The sequence below is a fragment of the Leptopilina heterotoma genome, unplaced genomic scaffold, assembly GCF_015476425.1.
Source record: "Leptopilina heterotoma isolate Lh14 unplaced genomic scaffold, ASM1547642v1 Lhet_384, whole genome shotgun sequence".
NCBI classification, from domain to species: domain Eukaryota; kingdom Metazoa; phylum Arthropoda; class Insecta; order Hymenoptera; family Figitidae; genus Leptopilina; species Leptopilina heterotoma.
In genome coordinates this window covers 945,834-966,231 of record NW_025111057.1, presented here as the reverse complement: position 1 = coordinate 966,231, position 20,398 = coordinate 945,834, and the positions used below count along the sequence as shown (strand labels likewise).

The 20,398-nt window shown below is 30.7% G+C and overlaps 2 protein-coding genes across 3 annotated transcripts in view; both read right to left on the bottom strand.

Annotated features, from left to right (window-relative positions):
* The window catches only part of LOC122505989 (zinc finger CCHC domain-containing protein 8 homolog), a 44,833-nt gene that overhangs the window by 13,659 nt on the left and 10,776 nt on the right, over nucleotides 1–20,398 (bottom strand). The window contains exons 2-3 of the mRNA XM_043617920.1: nucleotides 10,632–10,857; nucleotides 10,115–10,419 (exon numbers count right to left, since the gene is read on the bottom strand). Of these exons, the coding sequence (XP_043473855.1) occupies nucleotides 10,115–10,419; nucleotides 10,632–10,857 (531 nt within the window). The remainder of the gene's footprint in view (nucleotides 1–10,114; nucleotides 10,420–10,631; nucleotides 10,858–20,398) is intronic.
* On the bottom strand, nucleotides 2,632–6,519 carry LOC122505991. Of its 2 annotated transcripts, none has more exons than XM_043617925.1 (3): nucleotides 6,125–6,519; nucleotides 5,064–5,361; nucleotides 2,632–4,948 (listed from the first exon to the last, which is right to left on the bottom strand). In XM_043617925.1, exon 3 carries the CDS (start codon nucleotides 3,873–3,875, stop codon nucleotides 2,907–2,909), a length of 969 nt encoding a protein of 322 aa, XP_043473860.1. In that variant the 5' UTR covers nucleotides 3,876–4,948; nucleotides 5,064–5,361; nucleotides 6,125–6,519; the 3' UTR covers nucleotides 2,632–2,906. The 2 variants fall into 2 exon arrangements, with proteins under 2 accessions (XP_043473860.1, XP_043473859.1); XM_043617924.1 differs by having other exon boundaries at nucleotides 5,064–5,345.

Below are 20,398 nucleotides of genomic sequence, written 5' to 3'. Positions count from 1 at the left end.
AAAAATCGATGGAAGGAAATTAAAATTATCTTGATTTTTAATTTCTTTCAATAGTTAATTTATATAATTAATACAAAAAAAGCTTTATTTAAATTTCTTTCTTAATACAAGACATGTATTTTGGTGTTAATAAAGAATTTCTCCAAGAATTAATCGATTAAAATATTTTAAAATATTAATTTTATTAAAAATTGATTAAAAAACGAGCCTTTTTTACGGTTTTTTAAAAGTAACACTGCTGTTATGCATTTTACACTAAAATCGTAAAGAGATGAATTAAAGTACACATAATTTTCTGTAAATCTAAACAAAGTAGACTGTTCTACGTTTTACCGTTTCATAAATATGACACTTTAAAATTTATATTTAATGTAGAATTCGAATTTAGGAGGCCATTTTCAATATTTTTTTTCTTTAATGTTCTAAATATAATAGCAGAAAATCACAATTTTACAACAATAAACATACTTAACACGCGTAACACAACTAACTTCACTTTCATGACTAAATATCGAAGATATATTATTCTTTTACAGGACTTGAGAATATTTCGATTTTTTAACAATATTATTTATTTCAATTGATATTTTTATGAATCAATATGAATTAAAAACTGAATAATAAAAACTTACATATGTACTTATAAGTAATTTTTTAACCAGGAGCCTTGATCTTTGAGACGTAACCAATAAAACTTTATATTATAAAATTCTTCTATTTCTGAACATAGGGGTCGTTCATAAACTACGTCACACTCCTAGGGGTGAGGGGTGTCAAGCTGTCTGTGACGAAGTATGGAAAAAATTTTTTTTTAATCTCCTTCCATCGATTATTTTCATTTTGGTCTGAAAATAATCAGAAGACCTCCCCTAAGAAATTCAGGGTTGCTACGGTTTCAGTATTACAAAATTCCCTGACTTTTCCAGGTTTTCCAGACTATTTTTCTTAAAATTCCCTGACCAAATATAAAATTGTTGTAGGGTCAGTCCATTATATTTCACCTGAAGCCGTTGCGGCCTATTTTTAAAAAAATCTCATAATTTGTAAAAATGATGTTTAATATCCATAGAATTCATTTTTGAGAATTATTTTATAAATTTTTTTGAATTTAACTTAGAATTTTAATTTTTAAATTTAGTTGGACAGAAAAAAGGTTAGATTGACAGTTATGTAAATTTAATAAAAAAGCATGGAAATAATTTAGATAATAGAAATTTCTTGAATGATATTTGTTAAAAATGAGCTAATTTACTTGTATAAATAGATTTTTATGTAAACATACTCAAAATAATAGATAAAAATTGATTTTAAAACTTAACTATGAAATGTCAAAAGTCACTACATTTAAATTACATTTTTCTAAAAAGTTTATAAATATAAAAAAATTTATTTCTATTTAATGTAAAGTATTTTCAATGTACTTTCATAATATGTGCTAACTTTTTAATGTTATAATATAGAAATATGAAAAATTTTACCTTTAATATTGAGTGTTTCATGATTTTCAGTGATTTTAATCACTTATTTCTTCTCAGGTGCAAGACTAAAAAATCCAATTTTTGTCTTAATATTTAAGTTTGACCTTCTTTTCCATTCTATTAAATTTTGGTGATGGAGAACAAGCTACTTTGTAGTTTTATTCATGTTTAAAAAATCTGCTTCCAAAAGCGAGTTTGTTGGTTAAAATGCAGGTAATTTTATAACACTGAAGTTGGCTATCTCAATAGTCATGCAAAAATCTACTTGCATTTTAACCAACAAATTCGTTTTTTCAGTAGATTTTTTAAACTAAATTTAAACTGAAAAGTAGCTCGTTCTCCATCACCAAAATTTAATAGAATGGAAAAGAAGTTCAAACTTAAATATTAAGACAAAAATTGGATTTTTTAGTCTTGCACCTGAGAAGAAATAAGTAATTAAAATCACGGAAAATCATGAAACACTCAATATTAAAGGTAAAATTTTTCCTATTTCTATATTATAAAATTAAAATGTTAGCACATATTATGAAAGTAAATTGAAAATACTTTACATTAAATAGTAATACATTTTTTAATATTTATAAACTTTTTAGAAAAATGTAATTAAAATGTAGTGACTTTTGACATTTCATAGGTAAATTTTAAAATCAATTTTTATCTATTATTTTGAGTATGTTTACATAATAATCTATTTATACAAGTAAATTAGCTCATTTTTAACAAATATCATTCAAGAAATTTCTATTATCTAAATTATTCCCATGCTTTTTTATTAAATTTTCATAACTGTCAATATAACCTTTTTTCTGTCCAACTCAATTTAAAAATTAAAATTCTAAGTTAAATTCAAAAAATTTTATAAAATAATTCTCAAAAATGAATTCTATGGATATTCAACATCATTTTTACAAATTATGAGATTTTTTAAAAAATAGGCCGCAACGGCTTCAGGTAAAATATAATGGACTGACCCTGTAATAAAGTTTTAGCTTATATGTTACTATATGAAAAAATTGAACGATATTTTCAATAAAACATTTATAAGATTATTAATTAACAAATTTTTTTAATATAACTTGAAGAATTAGTTAATGGAGTTTTTTTAAATTAGGAGTGAGAATAAAAATGAAAAATTGAATACATTCGAAAGTTTAATTTTATTAGGAATCTTTGGAAACAACTTTTAATGAGTCTGAACATAATAATTTGAATACAAAATATAATATCAATTTGTATTAGAACTAATCAGTTGTAGTGAGACATTTCAACCTTTATAACAAAAATATATTCCACTTACACTAGTACTAGAGCAAAACTAATCAGTCTCAGTGAGATAACTTACACTATATCAAATAGTGAACACTTATTAGAGTTTGATAAATATTTAAAGACATCGATATAACAGTTATTAATATAAAGAATCGTTTACTTCAATTGCATGCATAAAGCTTCAATTTCATCATTAATTGAATCCGTTTTTGTCTTATGTTCAAGTGCAATACTTCTTTTCTTCTCCTGAAGATCTTTTAACTTCTCACTTAAACTCTTTTTCTTTAAGTCCTCTTCACGATCATTTGCAGTCTGTTTCTTCTCTTTTTTTAGTGCATCCATATAATCTCGTCGGGAAAACTGTACGCGATCAATCATTTTTGACGTTATGCTTACATTCGTGAGACCACCTTCCGCGACAATTCCATCATAGACTTGTCGCAGTGCAATTAACGAACTCTTTTTTTGATTTTCAATTACCATTTCCTTGTTTACACTAAACCCCCTTTCTACGAAAGCATTGCCGTGGCTAAGAAGGAGGACTAACTTCAAAAACTTCTTTATCTCGAGTGAGGAATCGTTAAAATTTAAAATTGTCATCCAAAATGTGTCAAGACGTTCGGACCTTTTATAATCTTTACAACTATCCCTTACATTACGTTTCGCAGCAAGAGTGACAAATTCTTTCTTAATCTTGTCACACTCTTTTAAACTTAGCCAGTTTCCTTTCGCAAAACATGAAAGCGATGAATCTAGCCGCCTGGATACGGTTGAACTTGAGCAATTGACAATCACCGATGGATCACAGCAAGATATGCCCTTGCACAATTCATATTTCAGAGGAGATTTTTCTATTAGTTTTTTGCACAGACATTTCAAAAATGTCCTACAGTCATTTTTAAAGATCAATTTTTCCTTATCAGATGCGGTTTTTGCCTTTTTGAGCTCTGTATTCACAGAAAAACTGTCTTCTAAATTAATATTCGCAGCTACTCTCAAGTTTTCTGAATCATCGAGATTTATTTTAGCGATATTTGTTGACTTCACAAGCACTTCTTTTTTTACGAATATCTTTATTAAATCCAAAACTACTCCATGAAGCGACGAAAAAAGCAAGGGGGCCATAGGTGCTTCCGTTTGAAATTCCGTTAAAAATGGTTCCAAAGTTGAAGCTACATAGCCAAAAAAAGCAAGCTTGGCGGCAAGCAGTTTGTCCTCTAGACAATTTTTTAAAGTCTGGTAACTCCCAGCCTTAATACTCTTGTCCTTGTTGCTTTTAGAAACTCATTCCACATATTTTTTCAAATTAGGAAGAATTTTCAGTGCTCTTTCAGCAGCCTCTCTATTGCAGAGCCATCTAACGGGACATAATTTGAGACCAAACTCTTCAGAACCTGAATATTTGGTGTAATCGTCTCTTCTCGCAGAGGAATCCTTAAATATATAAAACACTGCTCTTAGAAATTCAGCAATCCCCCATTTTGTAGCTTTGGCACCTTCTTTGAAAGCATTATTACACGTATGTAGACCGCAAGTTCCCATGAAGAGAAATTGAAGGGATTCCGGATTTTTTTCAAAATTTAAATCGATTTTCAGATCATTTACAAATTTTAGGTTCACATTGGGACCATCAATGGAAATATTCAAAAGTTTCAATAGCATGAAAGGTACGAGCGTAGACTTAAAAGCATTCAAGAGATCAACAGCTGTGCAGTGACCGAGAAACGATGACGTGTAGTATCTAATAGAAGTCTGATTTGTTTCTTATCCCAGAAGCCTATAGCGAAATCCATTTGGGTAGATTTAATACTTTTGTTAAAACTTTCGTCAAAATATATGACTATTGCGTCACTCTCGCTGGCCTTGATTAAAAGGTTGTCCAAGAAATATGGTGCTAAACCATGAGAAATCACGTACGACATTTTTGCTCGACCTAACTGCATTCCAGCAGCCTCTGGACTGTTTGGAAACATGACAGGAAAAAGTTCAGTACATTTTCCGGCAGTTGACATGGGCATATGGTACATAACACTGGCCATTGTCCACATAATTTCAGCTTTGATAACATATTGTTTATTCAGGTACTGTGATATGTCGTTCGATTTAGCAGGTGCTCTTCCATCTATGTTACTCGCTACTGCCTTAGAAATATTCGGATCCTTGTTCGTACCTCCATTGTTTTGAATATCGACAAGATTCTGTGATAAAAAAAAGGAATACTCAAAATAAAAACATTTTTTAACAATAAAAACGCTTATTTAAATTGAGTTTAATGTTAACAGTAATTTAATCCAGTAATTTTGTTCATAATACCTGTTGCTGGTTATTATCAGATGGTGCATTTGATTCCACAGCTCCAAACAAACGGATGTTATGACTACTGTTTTTCACTTGTACCGCTTTCTGGTGTTTTTTTTCCCGATATATGGCTATCTAATGCTTTTTTCCCCATATTGCTGAGGCTGAAGCTGGAGTGGCAAAGAATACATGAAGCTTTGTGGTTACTATCAGTAGCTCGTCGAATGTACATTTCGTAATTCGGGTTTGACAACCAGTCATCTTGGAATGACGTTTTTTTGTAGATGGCATCACAATCTATGCACAGAATAAACTAATAATAATTATGTTAAAAGAAATATTAAACAAAATTTAGGTTGTCTATCAAATTAGTTAAAAGAACTAAACTAAACCCATTAATCACAAACTGAAAAGTAGATTTTAACAGATAATTTTTTTGTTGTCGAATTTTTAAAAAATAATTTTCTTCAAAATTATTTTAAATAATATAATATTTGTTTTTTATATTTTATAAACAAAATATTTATCAATAAAATAAAAAAACAAAATTGTATTCAAAAAACAAAAAGAGCTATTGTTTAAATAATTGGATAAAAATGACGGTTCATAGGTAACTTTTAAGCAAAAATAGAAAATGTAAACTATTATTTAACCAGAAATTTTAACTCAAAACATATTTCTTTCTTAAAAATGTACAACTGGATCTTTCGAAATTAAATCAAATTAATATTGATAGTTAATCAGTTTTTGCGAATTTAGTATCAATAAAAATTTTATTACACTTCTTTATGTAAAGGAAGAAAATGTTTGCATTTTAAAAGAATTCAAAGCTTGTACAAATTCATAATTTTTTAACAAAAAGTATTTTTATGGCATTCAATACAAATCTAGAATCAATAAATCTTAAATGCTAAAAGCATTCACGAATTATAAAAACAAAACCTCATGTTCACTTTGTCACATAACCTTAAATGTCGCATTATAATATTTCTGATGCCAAGAAAATAAAAACTTTCATTTTCAGACAATAAAGTAAAAATATTTATTATATATTTATGTACTTATAAAACACTTACCTCTTTTAAATTGGGAACACATAAAAACACTGAAAATTATTTAAACACTGGATTGACCGTGTTGATGTGGTGTTGATTCATCTCAGTATACGTAAAAACGTAATTGCTTTATCATAATGTAATGCGCGCTAAGAAAAATTTTTAACCAATAGACACTACAATTTAGAAGCACCATCTTGACTTTAATTTTAAGCGCTAAATTCAAAACTGAATTATATCAGTAGAAAAGAAAGGCAGTATTGCCAACTTGGTGCTTCGAAATTTACGCGATTCACATACGGGAAATTAATTTTTGAAAAAATATTTTATAAAATTCCCTGACTTTTCCAGGTTTTCCCTGACCAAGAAAAAATTCCCTGACAATTCCAGGTTTTCAAGGTTTTCCATGACCGTAGCAACCCTGAAATTTTAAAAGGAAACGGCAATGTTCATTGACTTTTGGGTTGAACTTCATCCAAGCTTACCGTCGTATTAACTCATTCGAAAAAGTACGGTTTAAAGCATATATTTTTACTTTCGTTGCCTTACACGGAGAAGGAAAGACGGCTACGATAACCGGCGACCCAAGTAATGACTGCCTGAGTGACTCAAGCAATGACTCATTCAAGTGAAAACAACTTGGGTCCCAAATAGTATTTGCCTGGCAAACGCACCTCTAAAAGATGGTAAAGTAGGGATTGCGTGAATTAAGCTAGGAAATTGACTCGCTGAGAGCACCATTCTCTCACAGAGTCGGCCATTTTTGTGCATGTGGGATAAAAAATTAATTTTGTACCAGCAGAAAAATTTTTTTGAAAATATATTAATTTATCTTTCACATTTTTTTCGTGCCTGCCCCCGACCAGAAGCACTCGCTTACCTCGTGCATCAAATGTCGAGGCAGGCGAATGTTGTTGCAAGAGAGAGACAGAGAAAAAACAGAGCTTCATGAGTGTCCGCTAGAGGCATTGAAGGGAGGAGCAAAAGTAAATAAAGATGGACGGCTGTTCAAAATGTCAAAAAAATCAATTTTTTATTTTGTTTATTTTTGGATTTCTTATAGTGTCAAGAATACTCTCCTAAAATTTTATTGCAAAAATTTGTTTATTTTCGGATTTCTTATAGTGTCAAAAATACTCTTCTAAAATTTTATTGCAAAATTTGAAGTAAAACAAAAGTTATACATACTAACTTATTCTTCGCCATGTCAAAGATGTTTTTATATGCGGATAAGCAGAACTCAATCGAATGATTTGAATGTTTTCTTATTTGCATTTTGTAAAAAAGACAAACAAAAATGTATTTGGTGTTGCAGATCACAAATTAGATATCAAATTTTTAAAATTCAAAATGGCGGATGCAATATGGCGGAAGAGAAAATTAAAAATCAAGTGGATTTGCTTGAAAATTGTCGCTCGGGAGTTCTTAAGGTCGCTTATTACGAATATGATATCAGATTTTTGTAATTCAAAATGGCGGATCCAATATGGCGGCCAATTTAAAAAAAAATCATTGGATTTGCTTGAAAATCGTAACTCGGGGGTTATCGGGGTTATTGATTACGAATCTGACCTCAGTTTTTAATAATTCAAAATGGCGGATCCAATATGGAAAGAAATTTTTCAAAATTAATCAATTTGAATTTCAAAAATCTAATATCATATTCGTAATCTGCGACCCCAAAAACCCCCCAGTAATGATTTTCAAGCAAATCCGATGATATTTAAAAAAAATTGTCCGCCATATTAGATTCGACATTTTGAATTTCAAAAATCTAATATCCTATTCGTAATCAGCGACCCCAACCCCCCCCCCCCCAGTAACGATTTTTAAGCAAATCCGATTATTTAAAAAAATATTTTCCGCTATATTAGATTCGCCATTTTGAATTTCAAAAATCTAATATTATATTCGTAATGAGAGACCCCAAAAACCTCCCAGTAACAATTTTTAAGCAAATCCGATTATTTAAAAAAAATTGTCCCCCATATTGGATCCGCCATTTTGAATTTGAAACCCCGAAAACCCCCGAGTAACGATTTTCAAGCAAATCCGATGATTTTTTAAAAAAATTGTCCAAACTTATCAACTAAAACTTAAAGTGCGTTTATCTCAAAATGTCTTTTTTTGATCTGGTAAGAGTGATATCTCGAGTTCTTATGAAGCGATTTTGAAAAATCACACGGCATTTGATTCATTGTCATCATGTCTATAAGTGGAACCTCAAAAAACTGGAAAATTTCCAACTCCCTTTTTATTTATAAGAGAAATTCTGGATAAAAACATGTGTTTTTTTCATGTTTAGGGGAAAAAGTACTTTAATAAAAGGAGGGGAAGAAAATTCGATCTTACCATAAGAAATGGACATTTTTGAAAATGGCGTATGTCGCCGCCATTTTGAAGTAAAAATAAAAAAAAAATTTCATATTCAAAATAAATTATTTGTCACATGTAAAAGAAATTTTATAAATAAATGTCATAGTTATTTTAATATTATATACTAAAAAACCTTGTTTTTTCCTGTTTTGAACTGGAATGTCCCCTTAAAAGATAAATTAGCGAGCGTACTTTCGACCGTATATAAAGAAAAATAGTATACATTACAAGGGCAGAAATTCGAAAGCTCTAAACTAAGCGATGATGCCCGAGACGAAGCCAGTGCAGGATTCCTGCGCAGTGCAGGAATTTCAAACTTTCTGCCCTTATAATGTAATATACTATTTTTTTCATAAAATGAATAAATTTTTTTATATGAGCACTTTGCTTGTAAAATATTCGTTAAAAAAATTTAGAATCAGTCCCGTACCAAGAGTTTCTTTGAGAACCCTCCCAAAAAAGCGGTGGTCACGATATCTTCTTACCGGTTCATCGAAAATCAAAAAACCGAATACTTTCTGTTAGTGGATGAGTATAGCTCGTGACTGAACGAAGGAATATTTTTTTTGTTGATTAAAACCGATTTTACATGGTCTTAATGGTTCTGAAAATTGTAACTTTTGACAAAAGACAGTGTCAAAAATCCAAATTTCAATTTCTTTAAAAACCCTTCGTTCAATCACGAGATATATTCACCCACTAACCGAAAATTTTTTGTTTTTCGATTTGAGTTGAAGCAGTCAAGATATTTTGACCACCGGAAAAGCAAATTTTTAAAGGGGCCCGAAGAACTGTTGCTACGGGCCTAATTTTTAATATTTTTTATAAAAAATTTTATATCTTACTTATTTAATGTACTTTCAGATACCAAAGTATTAAAAAAAAATTTATTTATTTGATGAAAAAAAATTATTATAAAAACATACGTTTTCTGGTCGTTTTGACCCATGGAAGCCCTTAAGTTGAAGAACGATAACAAGTCAAAAAACACCAAAAGGGATAAAAAAATATCTTATCTCCAATAAGAATTCTGTATTAGAACGATTTCCATTAAATCTGAAGTTCCTATTGGTTAAATGCTTCCTGTTTTCCGCTTTCACGCTACTTAAATCAAATACAGTCAACTCTCGATAAGACAAAGCGCGATAACTCAAATTTTTTGGTAAGTGAAAGTAATTTTTGGGTCCCGTTCATTCGCTATAAACAATTAAATAATAATTAATAATAATAATAATTAATAATTAATTATTAAAATTTGATAACTCAAACTTTTCGATAACTCAAAGTTTTTTCGCTCTCTTCGAGTTTGTCTTATCGAGAGTTGACTGTATGTTGATTTAATTCAAATTAATATGATTATTGTGTTATAAAATATATTATTTATGTAAATACAAAAGTCTCAATTTTTATATTGACTTGACACAATCTGCGACAGCTTACTACTAAAGGTTATGTTTACTTTCAAACGCAGCGTCGATACGTCGATACATGGCACAAAATGACGTCACGGTTAGGCTATATGGTGGGAGGATAAAATAGGTGAAAGTTGAAACTATAGGAGTTCTACTGTATATAGGTTAATAACTATTTCCAATTTTACAAAAAGCGTTACTTATTAAAAGCTTATTTACTTACCCGTAAATGTGTCGCGGCAATTCATTGTCCTTCATGCCAAGAGCTTTTCTCAAGTTTCCACTTATATTCCCAGGAACAATGTGTCCAAATTTCTGATCGAGATCTTGATGATACCTTAAATTTTTGTTCGACTGTTTTGAAACAAAATCTTTCTTATTTTTATTAATGTTGTTCTGATTTCTTGGTTCCTTACAGTCTCGCAAATTATGATTTCCCAGGCAATTGAAACAAGTAAGTTTTGGACAACAATCTTCTTTAGGTGTACTCAACTCCATTGTTGGCTTTTCCAAAGGTTTGCTGAATTTCTAAAGAAAAATTTATTTTTTTTACAATTCCGTGCGCAATTTTAGACAGTAAAAATAAATTTTTAATATTCTTCTAAATAATGGTGCTAATTGTAAATTTTTTGTGATTTAGAGTAAATTATATTCAAAAGCAGAATATGGCTAAAGAAATAAATGGAAAATTTTTCTTTCTCTTAAAAATAAAATAGTAAATAAAATTGTTAAAAAATTACCTGACCATAAGTTGGAATATCGAAGTCGTCTTTTAATTTCGGTATTGTGTCTACCGTAAAAAGAGATTCTTTATCTATTTCTCCATGTGAATCACCAGAGGACCAACTTCTATCCTTCAAATCAGACTCTCGAATTTCTAACTCCAAATCAGTTTCGTTGCTTTCTTCTTTTACATTTGAAGACAATAAATTTATCAGTAATCTTCTAACGTGTTTTCTATATTTCCTACAAATTTCGAAAAATTAATGTCTATTTCTTAAAATCAAAAGCTATATTATTTTTCATATGTTAAAATTAGATCTTACAATTAATTTAAATCATACAATCTACATACAGTCGTATCACGTCATTGCAAGATTCGTCAAAATTTCCCACTCTTCAAACTCTCATAAACGCAAGACACTTATACCACGCCTACTTTCTAGCTTTCTAGGGATAAGAAAGGGTTGATTATCTTGTCAAGGGCATTCCAGAAGCAACCTTGAGAAATCAAGCTCGAATCCAGAGGTTTAAGGACGTGGCGGATTTGATGTTCACGTTCGAGAAGGTGACCTTGACTATTAGAGTTTCTCCTGAAGGATCATTGAAAGAAGTGAAAGATTCGAAAGATCAGAGTAAAAGCGAATCGAATCAACGTCGAAAGATGATCGGAAAAACAGATGTTATAATTGTGGTCAGTGGGGACATCTGTCATTTGAGTGTGAGCGAGAACCACGCAAGAAAGGCTCTTGCTTCCGATGCGGTGCTATAGATCACATTATCAAAGATTGTCCACAGCGAGATAAACGACTACCACTCAGGGGACCAGGAAGTAGTCAGGGTACCAGTCGAGAAGTAGCAAATGTCGAGGTGGATCAGGAGGAGGACGAATTCTTGAAGGTGGTTGATCACGAATTGCAGCACGACGAGGAGATCTTCACCATAGACTTGGTTACAAGGTTGTGTTGCGTCGAAATACGATAAAAAAAATTTGGTTTAAAATTAATAGAGTCTTTGGATTGTTTTGAAACGGCGAGCAAAGAAATTTTAAATATTGACGTAGAAAATAAAAATAACGAGCAATCTAATTTGAATATTAATTCAGAAATTTCAAATGTTGATCGCGATTAGGTAGAAAAATTGTTTATTGAAAGTTATATAAAACCGAAACGACCAGAGAGACCTAAAATAAATGCAGAACTGATAATTGTTTTAAAAAAAGGAAAACCGTTTCATTATAAACCGACGAGACTTTCTTTTGCTGAAAAAACGGGTTTGAAAAAATGACTTGATAAATTGCTTGCACAAAAACGCATAAGACCGAGCGAAGCAGCCCTTGATCGAAGATCAGTTAAATATTTTTAGTGGAAAAATCTATTTTAGTCTCTTAGATCTCAAGGATGGTTTTCACCATATTTCGATTGCAGAAGATTGTTGCAAATACACGTCATTAGTGACCCCATTTGGCCAGTATGAGTTCGTGTGCATGCCGTTCGGACTCAAGACGGGGCCTTTGCGATTTCAGAAGTTCGTAAATACAGTATATTAAGAGAAGTAATTGACAGTGGGGATGTCGTGGTCTACATGGATGACATTGGTCGCCACGGAGTCTATCGAGCATCATTTACTTGTTTTAAAGAAATTTTTTAAATTACTCGGGGTTAAAATGAGCATTAAATCCTCGAATTACAATTTTTTAAATATTAACGATGGCTTTTAGAGTAAATACAGTAGAACCCGGTTAATACGATTTCCCGCTTAAAACGCTCATTTATGGTGGTCCCTGCAATTAAAGACATACATTTTATTTCCCGCCTAATACGTTTTCCCGCATAACCCTTTCACGCCCATGGGACATATACGTCCCACCTACAAAATCCTCAATATCTTTGAAGAAACTTAATATTTTTGAGTTTAATTTAGTGCGTTCTCTTCAGGAAGAATAGGGCTTTAAAAATAAGTAACCTAGATCATGTTAAAAAATTCCTATTGTTTAAAAAAATTCATAAATTATTGTTAAAAATCATGAATTTTTAAAATATTTTAAAATCGCCTAAAAATTGTTACTCGGGGGTTTTCGGGGTCGCTGATTACGAATCCGGTGCTAGTTTTTCAAAATTCAAAATGGCGGATCTAATATGGCGGACGACAAATGTAAAAATTAAACGGATTAGCATGAAACTTGTTACTCGGGGGTTACTAGGGTCGCTGAATACGAATCCGGTGTTATATCTTTAAAATTCAAAATGGCGGATCCAATATGGCGGGCGTTATTTTTAAAATCGTTTAGTTTCACCAGAAACTTGTTACTCGGGTGTTTTCGGGGTCGCTGATTACGAATCCAGTGTTATATTTTTAAAATTCAAAATGGCGGATCCAAGATGGTGGACGATTTTTTTAAAACATTTTAATTTCACCTGAAACTTGTTACTCGGGGGATTTCTGAGTCGTTGATTACTAATTAGGTGTTAATTTTTAAAAATTCAAAATGGCGGATCCTACACGGCGGACGACAAATGTAAAAATTGTTTGGATTAGAGGGAAACTTGTCACTCAAGGGTTTTTATGGTCTCTTATCACGAATTTGTAGTTTATTTTAAAATTGCGATTGTGTATTTATTTATTTATTTCTGTCAGTAGATGGACTTGTTTCTTTCTACTCTCACTGGATTCGTAATCAGTGACCCCGAAAACCCCCGAGTAACAAGTTTCTGGTGAAACTATACGATTTTAAAAATAACGTCCGCTATATTGGATCCGTCATTTAAAATTTTAAAAATATAACACCGGATTCGTATTGAGCGACCCTGAAAACCCCCAAGTAACAAGTTTCTGGTAAAACTAAACGATTTAAAAAAAATCGTCCGCCATCTTGAATCCGCTATTTTGAATTTTTAAAAAATGATGTCATATTCGTAATCAGCGACCTCAAAAACCCCCGAGTAACAATTTCCAAGCCAATCCAATCAATCTGTAAAAAAGTTTCCCGCCATATTGGATACGCCATTTTGAATTTAAAAAATTTTATAATTCTGATATCAGATTCGTAATCAGCGACCCCGAAAACTATGAATAACGTTACACTTACGTTTTTTTAACCGTCCAGTTATGCCTGGGTGTGAAAGGGATAAGACGCACTCTTAGCGCGGTCCCTACAGAATCGTATTAACCGGGTTCTACTGTATTAAGGGGGAGTGACACCTTTGACAAAATCTGCAAAAGGTGCCCAAGAGCGCTTCAAGTGCTTTCAAAACTTTAAACTCGTTTTTCTCGAAATGACGTTTTTCAAAACGGTGGTCAGTCTAGCTAGAACAGTTTTGATCGGATTGACTTTGGACAAAGTTTTTTTTTATGGTCATTTACTAATGCTTTCGAGTACGTAGCGGATTTTTTTTTGGTTTCTTTGTTTTTTTTGGCAACAGATTTTTTGACAAATTTTCGCCCTAAAAATCGACTTTTTACTTCAAAAAACTGCCAAATACACCAAAATTAATATTTTTAAAATATCCTACGTACTTGAAAGCTAAATCTATCTCAGATTCAGAAAAACTTTGAATTTTTGATTTAGATTAAACGGTTTAACCGGAATCTTGCCCACCGATTTGCTCTGCAAAGAAAGGAGACCAACTTCGGCGCCCTCTATAGGCAACAAATTTAAACTTTTTTACGTATAAATATATTTTTGTAAACTTAAAAAGTTAACAAATAAATCCCTCAAAACCAAATTTTGTTTACTTTATTCCCGTGCCTTAAAAAAATCCATGAAAAACAGGTTCAAAAGAGGCCTCAAAGGTGTCACTCCCCCTTAAAATTTGTTCCTATTATGCTTACAGCCAATTCAACGGGCGTCAAAAACTGAGTCAAAAAAAGTCCAAAGTGTTCCAAAAGCTATTTCGGAAAAGGGTTAAGGTACTACTACACTTTAGAAGGCTCTTAAAAGACCAAATTTAAAAATTTTTTTTCTTAGGTCTTTTATTATAAATATTTAAAAACTTTTTTGCCTATATTAGTACATATTTGGAGAATAATAATAATGGTTTGTTTTTAATTTTTATTCAATATCATAATCTGCAGACAGCATTCAGATCGAAACTCCAAAAAGTTAGTTGTCCAATTGCGGACAGTTTATCTCAAGATTGACAAATCGGAAACAAAAAATCCAAATTGCTTTTTAAAAAGGAAGGTGTCTTGCATAGAAATCTACCACCAATAATGAAAAATCGACTAAAATAAAAAAATAGCAGATGTTTCAATAATTTGTTTAAAAATACACTATGTTTTTCAGTATTTTTCTAGTCTGCAAAAATGTTTTTTTTAATTTTTTGACCATTTTCTGGTAAATTGTCACGCAGGACATGCTAACAAACAAAACGAGTTATTATTTATTAAAATCGGTTCAGTAGATTCAGAGATAAACTGTCCGCAATTTGAGAAAACGTTATTTTGAGAAAAACGCGTTTAAACTTATATATATGTATCGTTAGAGGCCATTCATAAATTACCTAAAATTCTTTTGCAAATTGAAACCCCACCATTTTTTTATGTCAGACACTGTTACATACATTAGCACCAATGTTTCTACTGGTCGTAACGAAAAGCTAAACCCCACCATCCCCTTAAAGACTTACTTAATTTGTCAATGACTTTTTACATTAATTGAATATTTTTTGAAAAATTTACTTTTATTTTTTATAAATACTTTAGGAGGTGTTTTCTAAAGTCATAAAGAGTTAAAAAATGCAATAAAAAAAATAAATTTTTTTAAAATTCTAAAGTATAGTAGTACCTTAAAAGGAGCATTAAATATTTGATTTACATTTTTTCAATCATTAACGATGGCTATTTGTGTAAAAATTAAAATTTGTTCCCATTATGCATATAACCAATTGAAAGGGTGTGAAAAACAGAGTCAAGAAAAGTCCGAAGTGTTCCAAAGGCTTTTTCGGAAATGGGTTAAAAAGAGCATTAAATATTTGTGTTACAATTCTTCAAACATCAACCAAAGCTTTTTGAGTAAAAATTAAAATTTGTTGAATTGATACAAAAGCTATTTTGCAAAGGGCTATAAAGGAGCATTAAATCTTCTATTCGTATTACAATTTCATAAAAATTTACATAAAAATTGGTTCCTATTATGCTCATAATGAATTGAATAGGCGTCAAAAACTTAGTCAAAAAAAGTCCAAAATGTAAATAAATTACTATAACTTTTCATGATGATTATTTTTAGAATATTTATTATTTTTTAAAATAATAGTTGTATGTAGGGGAGAATGGGGAGTTATGAAGCACCCTTTTTTTATGAGTTGTAACTTCAAAAAAAATTTTTTTTCAAATTTTCTCTATTTGAATCTCTAGAGGGTCTTCAAATATGCTTACTGGTTGAAGAATTTGCATGAAATAAAATAAAATCGACAATTTTTTTCAGTTGGGCCAAAAAGCAGCTTTTTCAAGTTTTTAAAAATCATGGGGAGTTGTGAAGCACTACTAAAAATCGCTAAAAATTATATTTTTTGGTAAATATTCTTTATTGTGATTTTGCATAAATCCTTTTGAATATCGAAAACCTAATCATTGCTGGTTATTATATGGGTGAACTTATCTTTTTGATTTGTTCGCGAATTTTGTAAGAATTCTACAAAAAGGAACACTCAAAAAAACTTTATAAACGAAAGGTTGAACACACTGTCTTGAAAGATATGCAAAATATCTGCTATCGGAATGAATCCAATTACAAAACGAAGATATTAGGTGAAAGAATATTGAGAGTAAGTGACATCTATCAAAACAATTACTATGCGAGATCTATGGCCGTGCTTCACAACTCCCCATTCTCCCCTACATAAATGTTTAAAAACTGTAAATCGAAGATTTAAAGCTCTATTTTACCATTTTTCGAAAAAGCCTTTGGAACACTTCGGTTTTTTTACTCAGTTTTTGACGCCCTTTCAATTGGTTATATGCATAATGGGAACAAATTTTAATTTTTACTGAAATAGTCATCGTTAATGATTGAAAAAATGTAACTAAAATATTTAATGCTCCGTTTAACCCTTTTCCGAAATAGCTTTTGGAACTCTTCGGACGTTTTTTGATTCAGTTTTTGACGTCCTTTCAATTGGTTATAAGCATAATGAGAACAAATTTTAATAGTCACTATTAATCAGGATTTTATTTTCGTTAATGTTTTAACGTTACGTTCTTCAGCTCAATGAATTAAGTTCGAATTTAGGGAAAAAGAAAATTTATTGTTTCAAACATTGAAAATAAAATTGACGGAAGCTCCAATTTTATCTTTATGTGACCCTAGTTTTGAGACCGAGTTGCATTGTGACGCGAGCTCACACGGATACGGTGCAGTCCTATTACAAAAACAAAAAGATCTGAAATTTCACCCCGTTCTGTATTTGTCAAAGAGATCAATAGACGTGGAGAGTCGCTACCATAGTTTTGAGTTAGAGATGTTGGCGATAAACTACGCGTTGAGAAGGTTTAGAATTTATTTACACGGGTTGAAATTTAAAATTGTGACGGAATATGAAATAACGTTACACTAAGTAGCTACCACTTTATCACAGGCAAATGGGCAGGTAGAACGAGTGAACAAGGTGTTGGCACCGATGCTTGGAAAATTGAGTAATCATTAAGTAGGGAGATCGTGGAATAAAGTCGTTAATGAGGTAGAATGCGCGATTAACAATACTGTTCACGGGTCAACTAATGAAATGCCTAGTATGTTATTGTTTGGTGTGAGTCAGCAGGGCAAGATGAACGATAATATTGTTGAATTTATGAATCCGGAAGTAAATGTCGAAAATCGAAGTTTGGAAGTATTGCGAGCTCAAGCAGATAATAATATACAGAAAGCCCAAAATGTGTATGTAAATAATGCAAACACTAACCGTCGAGTTGCACATGAATATAATCTTTTAGGTGATAAAAACTCTCAAAAATATCAAATAATTTTCATTTATATATCAAACGACGCAGAATTTAATTGGCTTTCAAACGATCCAAGAACCAAGTTTCTATCATTTTTCAATAATAAAATATGTTAATTTAATTTCGGCAGCAACTTTTCGTAGCTCGCCCGTCGTTCGTACCGACAATTTCTGCCGGTAGTGTAAAAGTAAATGTGAAAAAAAACATTTTTTATTGAAGAGGAATCAAAGTTAACTATTTGTTAATTAATATTGTTCATAACAATTTAAATAAATTATTTTGTTTTATTAATTGTCTGGTGGATATATTGGATTATTTTGAACTTATTTAGATCATGTGCAGTAACGGAATAAGAAAATAAACGTCCTTTTTAAAAAAATTGTATTAATTTTTTTAAAATACAAAATTATAAACAATTAATATTTAAAAAATCGGCCTACCAGGATGTCCCCTTTAATTTAAAACAAAAAATATTCAAATCGGTTAAAAATTGTAGGCTGTAGTCATTTTTGAACAGTGAATTGTAAAAAAATCCAACTGTGAGCCGGCGCGCGATAGTGCAATTAAAACTTTGAAAATTTATTACTAAAAAACAAAGACAGATGCCATTCTAAAAATTTCACGGTTTTTTAATGAGATCTTAAACTTTGAAATAAAATTTTTTTTAAACAAAATCTGATAGGGCTCATGCTTAAACATTAAAAATAAATATAATTTTATAAATAAATAATTAAAAAAATTGATATTTTTTAATTTTCAATTTTTTTTATTAAACTTCAATGGTTTTTACATAAAAAAGGTTCTTAACAAATTTAATAAATTTTTAAAAATAAGTGAGTTATAATAAAATGAAAAAAACATGTCAAGAAATTTGCAATGCAAATATCTTGAAAAATAATAAAAATATTTAATTAAAATTTGGTATAGTTGTTTAGGACCCAAAATACTATTAATAAGCAAAATATAAAAAAAATCTGAGATATGAACCTTAACTCTCCTGCGAAATGACCCAACTCCAAACATGTTATTTTATTTTTTAACGATTAATGCCCTTTAAATTTTAAAGATGGCCGACCTTGACTGTAAGGACCAACCTGGACTACAAATTTTTTTTTTTAAATCTTTATAACTTTTTCATTTTAAAACCAATCAATTTACTTTGTACAGAAAAGATGTTCCTATTAAACAGGACTTTCCAACCATATACTTCAATTGTCCAAATTCATTTTTAAAAAAAAGTTATAAACAAAAGTCAAAAAGTGGGCCGACCTCGACTATGTTCCCCTATAAGACAATAAACTAACCCTTTATAAGTACATAGCACCCAATAATTTTCTATGAATATAAGGCAACATATTAAGGGCCAGTTTCACCAACTCCGATTAAAAGTTAATCAATGATTAAACCCAGTTTAACGGCTCATGATTGGTTAATTGAGGATTTAATCATTGATCAAATTTTAATTGATTTTGGTGAAACTGTCCCTAAGTGGCATTGTGGAGGTTCTCGTTGGATCATCAAAGTTAAGCGACGTTACGTGCGGTTAATATTAGGATGGGTGACCGTCTGGGGATTTAGCTTAAAAAAGTTGAAAAAATGATATGTTTATAACTTCCAGATTGATAATGAGAAGAGAAAAGAGTGTAAAAAAAGTTGATAGTAAATAAATATTTTTTTTGTAAAATATTGATCCTGATTATTTATTTTCATTTAAATGAGAAATATATTTTAAATTATTCAATAAATTAATATAATTCACTTATTTCATGTGTGAATATTCACTTATTCTACGTGGAAGAGTTTTGAAACATGTAATAAGTGAATATTCACTTAAAATAAGTGAAATTTCACTTATTCAGATTTAGAGAGTTCAGCGTTAGTTTAAAATTTCACTGAAGAATAAGAAATTAATCTGAATCATTTGAGTTAAATTGTGGACAAGTGGATCATGAACCACGAATTTTAACAGATTTTAGTTTTTATTCCATCATACATTTTGATAAATATTACACCGTAAAAAATGCAAAAGTGGTTTTACAAAAAAAAGCGTAGGTGGCCACCTTAGGGCCAGTATGACATTTTTAAAAGTTGTCAAAAAATTTAAAAACACACAATATTATCATTATTGCGATATATAAAAACAGAATTACCATGATACGTAGCACTTTTAAATTGCCATCTATAATCACAGCGTCCCTTTGAAGAAGAATACTCTCAAACTGTTTGGAACAGAAAGGGCATAGGGGGGTAAGTATTTACATAATCTGCCCCCGCTTGAAATCGGTTCAAATTAATTCCACATATTACTACCAACTTGATAGCGAATTCGGTTATCTGCACCGGAGCACTCTCGGAGTGCTCCAGAGCAGGAGTAGCATGTTCGGTTTGACAAATGTGCTCTAGTGCAGACCGTTTGGAGTATTCGCTTTAGCAGCACTGCTCCGGCGCAGATCGTTTCGAGTATTCGTTTTGGCAGCACTGCTCCGGCGCAGATCGTTATTTGTGTTCGAATTAAGAAGTGTGCACTCTCAAGGATCGAAAGGTGCAACAAAATTTGCTCCCACAATTTTGTTAGTGCAGTTTAAAAAAATGTCAAGAGAAGCGGCAAATTTAAAAATTTCACTTTTAACAGATTTAATTGACACCTCTAGCGATAGTAGTGAAGACGAATTATGTTTTTTATAATGAATTTTATATTTAGAGAAAGACTAACATTTAATATTTTAATATTTAATAAAAAAAGTAAATAATTTTCAATATTTTTAATATTTAAATAAAAATACTCATTATAAAGTAATTATTTGGTCTCAAAGAAAAAACCTTTTCACTTATTTTATTATTGTTG

What these genes read in the sequence shown, in the direction of transcription:
- LOC122505991 (XM_043617925.1), bottom strand. Translation starts at nt 3,875, where the DNA reads ATGGCCCCCTTGCTTTTTTCGTCGCTTCATGGAGTAGTTTTGGATTTA.